General features: G+C 45.0%; 1 protein-coding gene across 5 annotated transcripts in view; it reads right to left on the bottom strand.

The window, feature by feature from the left end:
* The window catches only part of LOC105475696 (coiled-coil domain containing 126), a 42,663-nt gene extending 33,904 nt beyond the window's left edge, over positions 1-8,759 (bottom strand). The window contains exons 1-3 of one of the 5 annotated variants that reach the window (XM_011731168.3): positions 6,184-8,759; positions 5,740-5,824; positions 940-1,098 (exon numbers count right to left, since the gene is read on the bottom strand). In XM_011731168.3, coding sequence (XP_011729470.1) covers positions 957-1,098; positions 5,740-5,824; positions 6,184-6,658 — 702 coding nt within the window. In that variant the 5' untranslated portion in view covers positions 6,659-8,759 and the 3' untranslated portion in view covers positions 940-956. Of the gene's footprint in view, positions 1-939; positions 1,099-5,739; positions 5,825-6,183 lie in introns of those variants that run through there. The other 4 variants (XM_011731169.3, XM_024790809.2, XM_071094936.1 and 1 more) reach the window with 4 other exon arrangements.
* Positions 8,760-15,644: the final 6,885 nt, after the last annotated feature.

Raw genomic sequence — 15,644 nt, 5'->3', positions numbered from 1 at the left:
GTTCACTAATTCATTCACAATAGCAAAGCACCTACCATGTGCCAGGAACCAGAGATGTGAAAGGTAAAGCAAGATATGAAAGACAGGATTCCTGTTTTTCTGGACACTATTTTAATAGGAATGGGACAACAAACAACTTATCTCAGCTTGTGATAAACTGCTATGAAGGAAAAATAAGGGTGATGTTTCTTGCAACATCTACCTGAGGTGTGAGGTCAAGGAATAATGAGGGGGTAATATCTGATTTGAGAAAGAAGAGGAAGTACAAAGTCTGGTTCCAATTTCCTTCCAATAAAACTTTAGAATTCTTCTTTTACCAGAATCTTGGGAGCAGGCAACAAATTCCTTATTTCTATTTTCCTCAATACAAACAAATGAGAATGAGAGGGCTCCCAAAGCACAGCATGAAATGGCCTGGTCTGGAGAAATCATACAAAGTGAACAGAAGGAAACCCGCAAGCAAAGAAAGCTTTGTGTTCCCCTGTCTTATGAAAATGGCAGTTCCACTGTTGGTAATATACAGGAATAGTAATGATCTGATATGGTGGTGTTTACAAAGAAAAATATGTTCGTATTGGTGTTCTCTAACCTGAAAGGGGCAGTGGCAAGATCAGGTATGAAATAAGGTCTAGGTAGCAATCTGTCTGTGCATTTACTTAAAACTCATATTAAGCATTTTAAATATAATTTTTCAAACTCCAAAATATTCCCTGTTAAGAAACACAAAAGTAGAGAAACAAACATGGATAAATTTTTTTTCTAAATTTTTATATTTATTACAGGCATTAACATGTCTACTCCACTTTACAAGATCTTTAGAGAAAAGTGCTGTTCAAAGGTCTATTATGCCACTTGCCAAACAGCACACTATGTAAACAGCCAAATATTTAAGCCACTTTTCAGTAGTTTCTCCCTGGCCAGAGACATAAAGATATATACTTGTCTTTAGTCCAACTTTATTTCCAGAGAAAAGTAAAACAGGCTGGGCATGGTGGTTCACACTTGTAATTCCAGCACTTTACAAGGTTGAGGTAGGAGGACTTCTTGAAGTCAGAAGTACAAGAAGACCATCCTGGGCAACACTGCAAGATGCAGTCACTATAAAAAAAAAAAATTAAAAATTAGCCGGGCATGGTGGTGCGCACCTGTAGTCCCGGCTACTCTGGAGAGTGAGGCAGGAGGACCACTCAAGCCCAGGAGTACCAGGTTTCAATGAGCTATGGGTGACAGAGTGAGACTCTATCTCAAAATTTAATTAATTAATTAAATCAAACAAAGAATCAGCAAATATTTAAACTAGAACACCTTCATTATAAAGATAAGAAAAATGAAGCACAAAGAGAATTAATGACTACTCAAAGTCAACCATACAGAGAAACATTAGGCATCCAAACTCTCAGCCCGGGACTCCACCGTTTTTCAAAAGCAGGGAACAAAATCAACAGTTTGCAACAAGCACTTTTTCAAAACACAAGATAAAATAGAAACCATCAGAGTAGACTGTACACACCAATTTTGTTTTGTGAAATTTCCAGTTTATTTTTACGTATACAGACACATGCATGCATACACAGTTGTTGCCGTTTGAGACAGGGTTTGGCTCTGTTGCCCAGGCTCTAGAATGCAGTGGCCATAGCTCACTGAGCCTTGATCTCCCAGACTCAAGAGGTCCTCCACCCTTGCCTCAGCCTCCTAAGCAGCTGGGACTACAGGTGTGTGCCACGACGTTTGACAAACTTTATTTTTAGCAGGGACAAGGTCTCACTATGTTGCCCAGGCTGGTCTCAAACTCCTGAGCTCAGGCGATCTTCCTGCCTCACCTTCCCAAAGTGCTGGGATTACAGGCATGAGCCACTGAGTCCAGCCTATGCAGACACAGTGTCTGCACGTTATACACGCATGGAGTCTTTCTTTTTTTTAATTATTGAGACGAGATCTACCTATGTCGCCCAGGCCAGTCTCAAACTCCTGGGCCCACGTGATTCTCCCACCTCAACCTCCCTAGTAGCTAGGACTGACTACAGGCGCATACCACCATACCCAGCCATCTATGGAGTCTTGATATAAAAAGATCTCTTACTATGGATTGTAACAAAAAAGTTAAAAAAAATACTGCATTTCACACTCCCTGTCATCTGTCATGAAGTATTTCCTTTTATTTTAAGCAAACATAGCAACAGCAACATTAAAAAGACAAATAGATGGCTAATCCTACCTTATAATCTCTCATTCAAATCTCATTTTTGCATCTATTCAGTGCTCTACATTTTGTGCCATTATAACTATAGCTAAAGTAACTATCAACAGCAATAGCAACTAGCAGATAGAGAAGCTTTCACTCAGCCAAAGGTACTAGAAGAACTACTGCCTATTAGTCTCCAAAGGAATTTCAGCTAAAGAGGCATAGATTTACTACAAAAAGACACAGTATGTTCACCACAGCTCAGAGGTTCAAACAGTTCTCTCCAAAAACAAACCAAAAAAAAGTCCTCCACAGACTTGACCCCGGAATGTAATTTCAGGGGTAAAGGAGCATTCCTAAAATATTTTCTCTATGTAATACTCCCTGAGGTTAATATTGTTTGGGGGGTGGGGGGATTAACACAGAACACAGCCCCATTCACTCCATAATAAGGTCTAAGATTTAAAATGCACTGCCTTGAGAGAAGCTACACTAAAATTCCAGCTAAGATACGGAAATGAGTGTCAAGACATCAGATCATTTTTAGATGGCACATTTGGGAGACGGAAGAGAAGACAACAGCACTGAATATTACAAAAACAGATAAAAGAAAAATGGTACAGTGAAGCAGGGATAAAAACAGAAAATGTTAAGGCAAAAAGAAAACTAAGCATTACGCTACAGTAAAAGTTTAATCTAAAATATGGCCTGGTATAGTGGCTCATGCCTGTAATCTCAACACCTTGGGAGGCTGAGGAGGGCGGATCACTTGAGGTCAGGCGTTCAAGACCAGCCTGGTCAACATGATGAAATCCTATCACTACTAAAAATACAAAAAATTAGACAGGCATGGTGTTGCATGCCTGTAAACTCAGTTACTTGGGTGGCTGAGGCACAAGAATCACTTGAACCCGGGAGGTGGAAGTTGCAGTGTGCCAAGATCGCACCACTGCACTCCAAGCTGGGTGACAGAGCAAGGCTGTCTCAAACTAAACTAACTAAACTAAAATGTACAATAAAATAAACTATGCAGGCTGGGCTCCATGGCTCACACCTGTAATCCCACCATTTGGGAAGCCGACACAGGCAGATCACTTGAGGTCAGAAGTTCAAGACCAGCCTGGCCAACATGGTAAGACCCTGTCTCTACTAAAACTACAAAGATTAGCTGGGCATGAGGTACAAGAATTGCTTGAACCCAATATAGGCAGAGGTTGCAGTGAGCCAGCACCACTGCACTCCAGCCTGGGTGACAGAGCAAGACTCTGTCTCAAAAAAAAAAAACAAAAACCCTATACATATACATATACATAGACACACACTGTGCAGCACCAGATACTTTAATCACAGAGCTTGACCTGTCACAGCCTTGGCCAATCATGTTTTGTGCCACATGACCCCACCTCCTGTTCCACAGCCAACTAGGCTAGAATCTCTGGCCTCAAACAAAGAGGCCCCAGGGAAAACCAGGCAGTTGGCAGAAGGAGCTGAAGGAGAAGTCATGAAAATAATAAAGTTGGGTGAGGGGATTGACAGGTAAAGTCATGAAGAATCAGGCACAACAGGTATAGAGGCTATGAGCAAAAGATACAGAGTAGGGAGAAAGAGAACAAAGCATGTCAAAAATGCAGAGAAACTGTGCAGCTCAAGACAGAGTGATAACTGGCCAGTAGAGATTCTGATTTCTGGCAGCTTTCTTGTTGTCTCATATGTATTCCCTCCTTCAAGGTAGTTTGAAAGAATTATATGACCTGAAGCAGGAAGAAACACTAAGAACACAAATGACTAAAAGGGTTTACACCAATTTTGTTTACGCATTTTAAAAAACCTCCAAAAACCTTTATCATTGAAAGTCTGAGCTAGAAAAGTCCTTGGAATCAGACCAATTCACTATTTTAGAGATGAGGAAATTGAGGACCACAAAGTAATCTAAGGTTTCACAGATAGTGACAGAGCAAGGACAACACTAAGGACTCCTATTTCCATAGCCATTACTGTCTGTCCTACACTGCACTAAATAACACCAACATAGAAACATTTTCCTCAAAACAAGTATTTTCGCAACACGTTTTAGAGTGAGTCAGAAATTTTATGTGCATGTGCCTTTTTCCACAGTTTAAGTAAGTTTTCCACAGTTTAAATAAGTTTTCCACTTATTTATTCTCTGGCTCTCTGTTATGCTTATAAAATACATCCTTAGATTTCTCCTTTTCTTCCTCACATATATTTTAAAAATTAATCTGTCACTAAAGAAATAACACCACCAATTCATCAGGCCCACTGGCTTTTTCCCCCTACAACTGCGTGTTTTAAAACAGCACTTACTCAGGATTGTTATTGCACATATTGTGTAATAGTGTTTGAACTCAAAGTAGTACAGAGCAGACATTTTAAGTGAAAAATAAACTTCAATTAAGGATCATAGAGATTTCCTTGAAGAAAAATTCATAACCAACGTCAGTAAAATTCAGGAGAAAATAGTGCAAGAACTGAAACTGAAAAGGGACCAATGTGAAATTATCAAGTCATTCCTGACGGAATTTATTGCAGTCACTCAGGGTGTCTTGTGAACAAAAACTACAACTTGTAAAAAAACACAAATCCCAAACTGGGGAAATTATTAATCAGTGAGAAGATGCAGACAGAAGTAGAAAAAAGTTGACCCAAGGTAAACATGGTGAAGCCCAGAGGCAGGACTGTAGAATACCTGGATGCCTACTCTGACGAAACAAACACTTAAGCGCCTCTAAGGATCCCCAAAGGACACAACTGACGGGGAGGGGAGAGGTGAATAAATACTTGCATCTCTAAAGCTGATCCACAGAAAAGCAGAGTCATCAATTTCCTAAGAACAGTCTCAGCCATCTCAAAACAGCAGAAATGAGGAAGACGGCATATGTTAACGAATCTTTTCGTTAGGTTTAAGATAAAGTGAAGAACACAAAACCCAGGTATTAATGACTAAAAAAAGAGAAGCGCCGGAAGCGGTGGCTCACGCCTGTAATCCCAGCACTTTGGGAGGCCGCCCTGAGGCGGTCAGATCACAAGGTCAGGAGACCGAGACCATCTTAGCGAACACGGTGAAACCCCGTCTCTACTAAACATTAGCCGGGAGTGGTGGTGGGCGCCTGTAGTCCCAGCTTCTCGGGAGGCTGAGGCAGGAGAATGGCGTGAACCCGGGAGGCGGAGCTTGCAGTGAGCTCTTGCAGAGAGAGACTCCGTCTCAAAAAAAAAAAAAGAAAGAAAGAAAAGAAAAGCACAAAACTCAAGTCCAGAGGCCACTTCGGTCACTTCAGTCATAGCTAATAAAGTATCACAAAGGATCTTTTCATCAAATGAAGTACTAATGACGTTATAGGTCTATATTCTTAATTCTAACAACGTAAACGTGTGTGTTTTGATGGATGAGAAAACTCAGGCTTAGAGCCTTTAAGTAACCAAGATCACCAAGGCAGGCAGTGAGAGAAACCCAGGCAGGATTCGAACCCTCGCTGGCTGAGCCATTCTCATTACCGCCACAGTCAACAATCAACACGGCAGTTTAAGTTCATCCTTACCAGTCACCCAGGAGATGAGTTTTGAAGAGGGAGTTTAAAAGGGGCATCTGACTTTCTCTCTCTCCCAAAGTAGAAGAGAACTGAGCTGTCAAAAACAGAAAAAGAAGTGAGTGCGGTGCCGCCTGGACTCTCCATCCCGCAGCTCCGGACCGAGCCCGCCCCGCTCGACTCGCGCAGCCCCAGCCACGCTCGGTTCCCCGTCCGGGCCAAGGGACCGCGGCTGTCAGACGCGGAGGGGCAGAGGCACGGCCCAAAGAAAGGGACAAAGAGCCTTGCCGGCCGCGGCCGGACGCTGCCGGCCCGTTCCTAAGCCGGGTTTCCGCGGCAGCGGCCCTAGCTGGGCGGGGACCGGGGACGGGGGCGCGGCGGGGGAGTAGCGGCCGCCGAGGCGGAGGGGCTGCGCTAGAGGTACGGGCCCGGCTGGCAGACTCGCCCCCTACTCACTACCTTGCCGCGGACTTCCCGTCACGGTCGCCGCCGTCACGGAGCTTCTGAGCCGGGGCGACGCAGCGAGAGCTGATAAGCGGGCGTCAGCTGCGTCCCGCACTGGCGAAGCAGCCTCCAGATCGGGCTGGAGAAAGGCCGGGGGGTGGGAGTCGGGACGAGGTTTGTTCCTAGCTTGTGGAGATTTTACTCCGCTCGTCCCTCGCACTCGGCTTCCGCTCCGCCTCCCGGCCGGCCCTTCCCGCACTCGGGGGCCAGCCGCCCACAGCGCGCAGCATTGTGGGGGATGTAGTCTTAGAATGAGGAAGCGGCGACACGTGCTTCCAGCCGCCCTGCACCTACCCTGGATCAGAACGACGCCGTTGCGCGGCAACCAGAGAGGGGCGGCGGGCTCTTCTGTGTTGGAAGATGAGCCCGCCAGAGGCATACCTTCGGCCTTAACTCGCTGCAGGCTCTGGAAGAAGGGTTCTGGCATCTTGTTCCCGACCCTCCAGTGAGAAACCAACCTCCCAATACTGTTGACCTGAGGCTGGAAAAGCTTAATGATGATTAAGTGTGCTACAGATGAAAATACCCATCATTGCAGCCGAAAGTCCTTAGCCAGTGGAGTGAGGCAAGAAAAATGAAAGGATTGAAGATTAAATAGGAAGAAACAAAATTATTTTTTCATAGATGTTATAATTATGTACGTGGAGGCCGGGCGCCGTTGGCTCATGCCTGTAATCCCAGCACTTTGAGAGGCCAAGATGGGAGGATCACCTGAGGACGGGAATTCGAGACCAGCCTGGCCAACATGGTGAAACCCCGTCTCTACTACAGATACGAACTTAGCCGGGAGAGGTGGCGGACGCCTGTAATTCCAGCCTCCCGGGGGGCTGAGGTGGGAGAATTGCTTGAACCCAGGAGGCGGAGGTTGCAGTGAGCTAATATCGCACCACTACACTCCAGCCTGGACGACAAGAGCAGAACTCCGTCTCAAAAAAAACAAAAAAAATTATGTTTATGGCACTTCAAAACAATCTGCAGATAAACTTAACAATAAAAGAGTTTAACAAGGTTAATAGATACAAAAATCATATTTTTAAAAATCAATATTTATTTATATATGCCAGTAAAAAAGATAATTTTTTTAAAGATACCATTTACAGCAGCTCCAAACAAATATCAAGTACCTAGGGATAAATCGATCAAAGAAATGCAAAACCTGCCTGAAAAAAACATTGAAAGACCCTGAAGAAGACCTAAATAAAGATATAACATGTTCATAGATTGGAAGAGTCAATACTGAAGAATGCCAGTCTCTCCAAACCTACCTACAGAGCCAGTGCAATTCCCAACAAAATCTCAATAAATGTCTGTGTATGTGTGAGAAACTTGACAAGCTAATTTAAAATGCTATGGAAGAGCAAAGACAAGCATTCATGAAGAAGAGGAGGAAGAAAAAAAAAAAAAGAGGAGAAGGAGTGGGAGGAGGATAACTTGTGCTACCAGATAACAAGCTTTATTATAGAGTAGGCATGGTGGCCCATGCCTATAATCCCAGCAATTTGGGAGGCTGAGGCAAGTGGATTGCTTGAGGCTGGAGTTCAAGACCAGCCTGGGCAACATGGCAAAACCCCATCTCTACCCCCACAAAAAAAAAAAAAAAAAAGTCAGTTGTGGTGGCATGCACCTATGGTCCCAGCTACTCAGGAGGATCACTTTGAGGCCAGGAGGTAGAGGCTGCAGTGAGCCATAATTGTGCCACTGCACTCGGGCAACAGCAAGACTCTTCCTCAAAAACAAAACAAAACAAAAACAAGCTTTATTTTAAAGCTGTCAATCTAAATAGTAGGACCTCTAAAAGAAAAAGACATTCATTTGAGAATAGGGCGTTACAATGGGAATACACATGCCACAGTAAACTCTGTGTGTATTCAGGGAGGTAAAGGAAGACAAAGAAAAAATAAGAAAGATTAAATCAATTGCTTTAAAATTATTATGCTTGGCTACAAAGATCAATAATAAGGGTGACTCCAGTTCTAGGCTGAACAGGCAGTTGCTGGGCAGATGTCCACACAGAAGTACTTGTTGTGTAAGGTTGCAGTGGTCTTTGTGTACGGCTGTGGTTTTTGCAGAGTCTTTTGCAATAGTTTAGTTATCAGGCATACACGTGTGAAAGCCTTCCCTTCTTAGCCTTCCCCAGCTCTGTCATGGTGTTTTGTTTTTTAACACAAGTGACTCCATTTTGATTCTGACAATTTTCACATTTCCCTTTTTCGATCAAGATCTTTCTCAGAATGCATCACTGATCAGTCATTTTGTAGTTACATTCTGATGTCCCTGGAGGCCTGGTTGCTGGTTTCTTCCCACATTGTGGGGAGTGATTGGTGATGAGGAGTCAGTGTCAAAAACCATTTAGCCACATTTAGGCAATAAGGGAGGTTTGAAGAAAATGACTCTCAGGCTAAGTCTACCTGGGGTTTATTATTAAGGTCTATAGTCTTTTGCTGTCATCTCAAAGTGCTGGCCCAGCATTATTTTATTAAGACCTATACTTCTGCAAAAATTTAACAAGTAACATACAAATTTTTTATTTTTTATTTTTTATTTATTTATTTATTTATTTATTTTTTGAGACGGAGTCTCGCTCTGTCGCCCAGGCTAGAGTGCAGTGGCCGGATCTCAGCTCAATGCAAGCTCCGCCTCCCGGGTTTATGCCATTCTCCTGCCTCAGCCTCCCGAGTAGCTGGGACTACAGGCGCCCGCCACCTCGCCCGGCTAGTTTTTTGTATTTTTTAGTAGAGACGGGGTTTCACCGGGTTAGCCAGGATGGTCTCGATCTCCTGACCTCGTGATCCGCCCGTCTCAGCCTCCCAAAGTGCTGGGATTACAGGCCAAATTTTAAAAAAGGAAAAATATAAAGTAAAATGATAATCTCAGTTTGCTTAGTAGTTTTGAGCCATGAATTAGGCTTAACCAGCTGAATAAATGAAATTACCATAGAGGATTAAGTGAGACCTGTTGTAACAGTTTCATAAACCCATCAGTTTTTTAAGTGTGCATGAGAATGAGCCATCAAATGTAGCTGGTTGGAGAGTCCCAGAAAACTTGGCATGCCTTAATGTTTGAAAATCCTAGGCAGAGTACAGTGGCTCACACTTGTAATCTTGACACTTTGGGAGGCTAAGGCAGGAGGATCTCTTGAGGCCAGGAGTTTGAGAAGCCTGAGCAACAGAGTAAAACACCGTCTCTACAAAACAAAACAAAACAAAACAAAACAAAAGTAGCTGGGCATGGTGGCATGCACCCATAGTCCTAGCTACTTGAGCCTAGGGGTTCAAGGCTGCAATGATCTATGACTGCATCACTGACCTCCAGTCAGGGAGACAGAGTAAGGCTCTGTTTCTAAAAAAAAAAAAAAAAAAAGAAGAAGAAGAAGAACGAAAAGGAAAAGAAGAAAAAGAAAAGAGAAATTAGGAAAACCCCATTACATTACTTATCAATCTCTCAAGAGCAAAGAAAATTATCAATCTTGTTAGAATGTCAGAAGTTTGGACCAATGTATTTGATGGTAGCAACTGTTATGCCCAGACCGTTTATTCCCCGAAGAAGACCACCAGAGTCCAGAGTCAAAGCTAAGCAGCAAGGATCTTTATTACAAGTTCGAACCTGGAGCTCTCACTTGCTCGTGAAACGAGACGGGCAGGAGAGCTCCCCCACTCAGCTCCGAACAATGTTATATAGTCTAAGAAAAGTGGACATAGAGTTATTATACAAATCAGATATATGATTGGCTAGTGTTTGAACAAGGCGATTTGGCTAACTATGATTGGTTCCTGCCATTTCTGATATTTTGGTTCAAACTTTGAGGCGGGAGAGCAGGTTTATGGCAGCAAGAGTTTATCTTACTTAAACACGTCTTGTGACCTTGCCTCAGAACTTACAAAATCTCTGGTATGTGCAAAACAAAATCTCTGGTACGTGCAGAAAACCAGGTACTCACAGAACTTACGAAATCTCTGGTATGTGCAAAGATTAGAGAGCAGAACAAGGGTGTAGCGGGTGGGGGGCGGGTACACATCTATCTTTGTGTCCTTTCATTCCCCCTTCTCATAAGTAACTGGATGTCCAATCTTGGATTTCCAGAGTCTTATAATATAGCCTCACTTTCTGGGTGCAGGAGAGGCTGGTGATGGCTACGGAGGACCATTAGTTGGATGGTATCAAACCTTTCTCTGACAAATTGTAAAATTTTATTTACCACACAGGGGCCTATAGTGAATAGAAGTAGTAAAGACATTAGGGGGCCTAAAAGGGGTGCCAGAAGGGAAAACATTGAAGAGCTCCACCAATAATTTTTACAATTATATTCAGTTTGATCATATTCAAAACAGATCATGGGTATTGCTGGTTGGGCAATCTGGAACCTAGTGAAATTGAGGTAAACTATAGTATTACACCCTGAGGGGGGGCAGTCTGCGCTAGCTAGCAGTTTACCGGCTTGCGGGGTTTCCCCGGGGTGAGTTTTGTTCTCATAGAGCCAGAACCTCCAGACATAGGGATTAGACGGTGCAGCAGTGAGGAGAGTCAGATGCATAAGGCATAAAAGCATAGGTAAGCTAGACATGGTTACGGCTATGGGGATGACGGCGCAGGGTTAGCTTTAAGGGATTGTTCTTAGCTTTGTCTATAGTCCATGTAACCGGTGCTCCAGACGGCTCGAGAAGGTCGGATGTTGGGTCCACTGGTTTGACGTGTGTGTAGTGGATCCACGAAGCGATGCCTTCTACTTTGAGAGTGGTGGGAGTAGTCAGGAGTACTTGCAGTGGTCCTTTCCACCTGGGTTGAAGAGTTTCTTGCCGGTGACGCTTGACTAGGACCCAGTCTCCCGGCTGGAATGGATGAGGCGTCGGTGGAGGTCCTGCCTTGTACAGTTCTCGTAGTCTGGGCCAAATTTCCTGGTGAATTTTCTGTAAGGCTTAGCAACGAAGGCTGAAGAAAGCGTCTTTTAGATCAAGAACGGTATACCACTGTTTTTTTGGGATGTAAGGCACTCAGAAGGGTGTATGGATTGGGCACAGTGGGATGTATGTCCATGACCCTTTTATTAACTTCTCTTAAATCCTGTACTGGCCTGTAGTCCGTACTGTTGGGTTTACGAACAGGTAACAGTGGAGTATTCCAGGATGAGTGGCAAGCCCGTAGGACTCCCTGGTCTAGGAGTCGGCGGATATGGGGCGTAATTCCTTCTCTTGCCTCCAGGGGCATAGGATATTGCCGAACCCGAACCGGGTCTGTCCCTGGCTTAACTTCCACAAATATGGCAGGTTGATGTTTAGCTAGCCCCAAGCCCCCAGTTTCTGCCCACGCTTCAGGGAAACGCTGGAGCCAAGAGTCAATTCCCTGATCGGGGGGCTTTTGCTCTTGATGGAGTCGGTACTCATCTTCTAAGGTGACAGTCAGGATAGATATTGGCCTGTTTTGGGAATCAGTTATCTTGGGCCCTTCTGGCTCAAAGTGGATTTGGGCCCCCATCTTTGTCAGCAAGTCCCTCCCTAGTAGAGGGCAGGGGCTCTCTGGGATGACTAGGAAGGAATGGGAGACTTTTCCCGTTCCTAAGTCTACAGTCCTCTGGGTTGTCCAGGGGCATTTTTTGATGCCTGTGGCCCCGTGCACCCAGGATGTTTTCTTAGACATTTTTCCAATTGGTTTGGTTAGGACTGAGCGTTCCGCCCCAGTATCGACCAAAAAGCGAACTGGGGACCCCTCCACTTGCAAAGTTACCCTGGGTTCGGGGAGGGTGTCCGAACCCCGTCCTCCCTAGTCAGAGTCCTGGGTAACGAGTACCGAGGTAGGGTTAGATGGTCTCCGTTTCTTTGGGCAGTCTTTAATCCAGTGGCCATGTTCCTTGCAATAAGCACACTGATCCTTTTCTAATCCTTGCCTAGAGCCTTGCTTTGTCTGCTTTCTGCTTTGGCCATTCCCTGCCTGGGGGAAAGCTACTAAAATTTTGGTCATTTCTTTGGTTGCCTTGAACTGTTTTTCTTCTGGAGTATCCCTATTATTATAAACTCGCTGGGCCATCTGAAGGAGGTCCTGAATCTGCTTTCCCTCTAAACTTTCTAATTTCTGGAGTTTTCTTCTAATATCTGATGCTGCCTGGTTTACAAAGGACATTACTACCGCAGCCTGATTTTCCGGTGCTTCCGGGTCCATAGGGGTATACTGTCTGAAAGCTTCCATTAATCTCTCTAAATACACAGCGGGGCTTTCTGTCTTACCTTGTAACACAGAATATACTTTAGCCAAATTGGTGGGCTTGCGAGCTGCAGCCCGGAGACCCGCCATTAGAGTCTGGCGATAAATGAGCAGTCGTCCCCTACCTTCTGCCGTGTTGTAGTCCCATCTGGGCCGGGTCAAAGGAAAAGCCGCATTAATGAGGTCAGGATTTGCAGTTGGCTGGCCGTCATCTCCTGGAACCAGTTTTCTGGCCTCAACTTGGATTCTTTCCCGCTCCTCCGTTGTGAACAGGATTCGGAGGAGCTGTTGACAGTCATCCCAGGTCGGCTGGTGAGTAAACATGACACTGTCTAACAACGAGGTTAGATCTTTGGGATTATCTGAGAACCGAGCATTTTGGGACTTCCAATTGTATAAATCACTGGTGGAAAAAGGCCAATACATGAGACGGGAGAGCCCAGTATCATCGAGCGATCCTATTTCTCTGAGAGGCAGGGCTACAGTGGAGTCAGGGAGTCGGGAAGCTTGGTCCCGCTGTACGCGGCCTCGTGTTCGGCCGGCCGGCCCCCCCCAGGTTACTTTTGCTCTCGGCTGCTTCCGCTTCTCGGTTTCCCTCTACGGAAGCACCACCCTGGGGGACTGGGTCCTGCGGGATAAGGTGCGGATATGGTGGGGGAAATGTGGGTTCTAACGTTAGGGGGTCCTGGCTGTCCGGCAGCACAGGGGCCGAGGGAGCAGAGGGAGTCTTTTGTCTTGTAGGTCGCGTTACTAGGACTTTGCAGGGCTCAGGGATGAATGGAGTTATCCAGGGTGGTGGGTTTTCCACAAGATCCTGCCACACTAGAATATAAGGAATTTGATCAGGATGTCCTGACTGCCCTGACAGGAAAATCTTAGTTTTTACCTTAGTAATAATAGAGAGACAGAAAGTTCCTTCGGAGGGCCACCCTACGCCGAAAGAGGGCCACTCCGAATGGCAGAAAGTAACTAGCTTTCCCTTCTTTAGTTCTACGCTTAAGTTACGCCCCCGAGCCTTCACATCCTTAAAATTGGTAACAAGGAGTGAGAGCGGCGTGCTCTGGTTGTTGCCCATCTTTGGACTGCTCCTACAAAGAGAAGGGGGGACAAAAATGAGTGTGAAGCAGAGGGGAGTATCCGACAGGTCCGGTCCTGGAAGGGGAAGAAAAGGTTTTATGTTTCGTTTTGGGCTTACACTTAACACTTAACAATAACGGACAGACAGTAATAACGATGAGCATTCGCGAGCGCGTGTCGGACTTCCGACCTGAGTCAGACGGGGCAACCAAGGATGGAGGCCCCCAGATGGGCACTGGGGAACGTCTCCCACCAGTCCCGAGTGGCTGTCTTCTAGCGCGTCCGCCAAGACCGTGCCACTTACAGAACAGACCAATACAGATTACAGATTACGGATTTCGCGAAATTTCAGGGAGACAGACAGAGACAAAGACAGAGACAGTGACAAAGCCGGCTTACCTACAGATTAAGATCCGTTGACTTGGGGGTCTGGTGGGCTTGGGGGAAATCCCGGACGAGCCCCCATTTGTTATGCCCAGACCGTTTATTCCCCGAAGAAGACCACCAGAGTCCAGAGTCAAAGCTAAGCAGCAAGGATCTTTATTACAAGTTCGAACCTGGAGCTCTCACTTGCTCGTGAAACGAGACGGGCAGGAGAGCTCCCCCACTCAGCTCCGAACAATGTTATATAGTCTAAGAAAAGTGGACATAGAGTTATTATACAAATCAGATATATGATTGGCTAGTGTTTGAACAAGGCGATTTGGCTAACTATGATTGGTTCCTGCCATTTCTGATATTTTGGTTCAAACTTTGAGGCGGGAGAGCAGGTTTATGGCAGCAAGAGTTTATCTTACTTAAACACGTCTTGTGACCTTGCCTCAGAACTTACAAAATCTCTGGTATGTGCAAAACAAAATCTCTGGTACGTGCAGAAAACCAGGTACTCACAGAACTTACGAAATCTCTGGTATGTGCAAAGATTAGAGAGCAGAACAAGGGTGTAGCGGGTGGGGGGCGGGTACACATCTATCTTTGTGTCCTTTCACAACCACTCTAGTGGCTTTTATCCAGCCATCCTGTGTCCATCATTTAGAATGTGTCCATTCTAAAAGAATGTTTATTTTTGTTCTCAGAAGATTTTCAGAAACAAGCAAGGGAAAAGAGCTAAATCAGTTGTACATAACCAAAATAAAACCAAGAGTGTTCATAAAAAAATTTTAACCCAGGCATGTTGTCCGGAGCTGCACGCCCCGGCCATAGCGAAATATAATTAAGGATTAAACGCCTGAGCTATATTCATTTCCACCCCACACCTTCTCCCTAGATTTACCTTCTTCCCTGTATTAATACCGCCATTAAAAGATGGCGCTCTTCCCGCTTCTTCTTCATTCATTTTTCCCGCGCCCGCGAAAAGACTACCTGACAGCGCAGGCGCAACATGACGTCCGACCGGAGAAACCGAAACCTATCTGGCCACGCCTTCCGCAATGAGGTCATTTCCGCCTTAGCCCAACCCCTTCCCCTCCAAATGTATATAAGGCATTGCATTACCGCCATTAAACGAGACTTGATCAGAGCACTGTCTTGTCTCCCTTTCTAGTGTCTCTTGTTCCCCAAATTCCCACCCCCTCCTCCAGGGCCTACACTGACTATCCCACGGGCCAGGATAGCATGTGGATCAGACAAAATATTAAAGTAGTCACACAGACCAAAAGTAAATTCATCAGAAAAGACATGCCTCACAGACAGAATGGAAATTGTGTAGAAATCAGAAAAGACTTACCAGAAAATACAAAAAGTCTTTGTTTAATCCCAGGAGGGATGTAAAGTCCCTTATTTAGGGCTGCCTTATTCGAATCAGACCCCAAATAAAGTCAAGAGCTTCTACCATAAAGAAGGAGGCATGGTATTAGAGAAGACTCATCAGGGTAGAAAAAGTGAGCCATGGAAGCAGAGAACTGAAATGGCTTAAATGAGTATGGCACCAGATTCAAGAACTGCCAATTCCTTGTGATAGTGATCTTTTTTCAGGTCCTGTTTCTGGCACCATTTATGTCAACCTAAATAACAGAGAGAGGCTCTCTAAAAGAAAAATATGTTTATTTGGGAATAGGGCATTGCAATGGGAATACACATGCCACAGTAAACTATGTGTGTATTCAAGGAGGTAAAGGAAGACAAAGGTTTTTACAGGAAAAATT

The sequence above is a fragment of the Macaca nemestrina genome, chromosome 4 (genome assembly GCF_043159975.1).
Source record: "Macaca nemestrina isolate mMacNem1 chromosome 4, mMacNem.hap1, whole genome shotgun sequence".
Classification (NCBI taxonomy): Eukaryota; Metazoa; Chordata; class Mammalia; order Primates; family Cercopithecidae; genus Macaca; species Macaca nemestrina.
The sequence above is the reverse complement of the archived record's forward strand: the minus strand, read 5'-3'. Positions and strand labels throughout refer to the sequence as shown.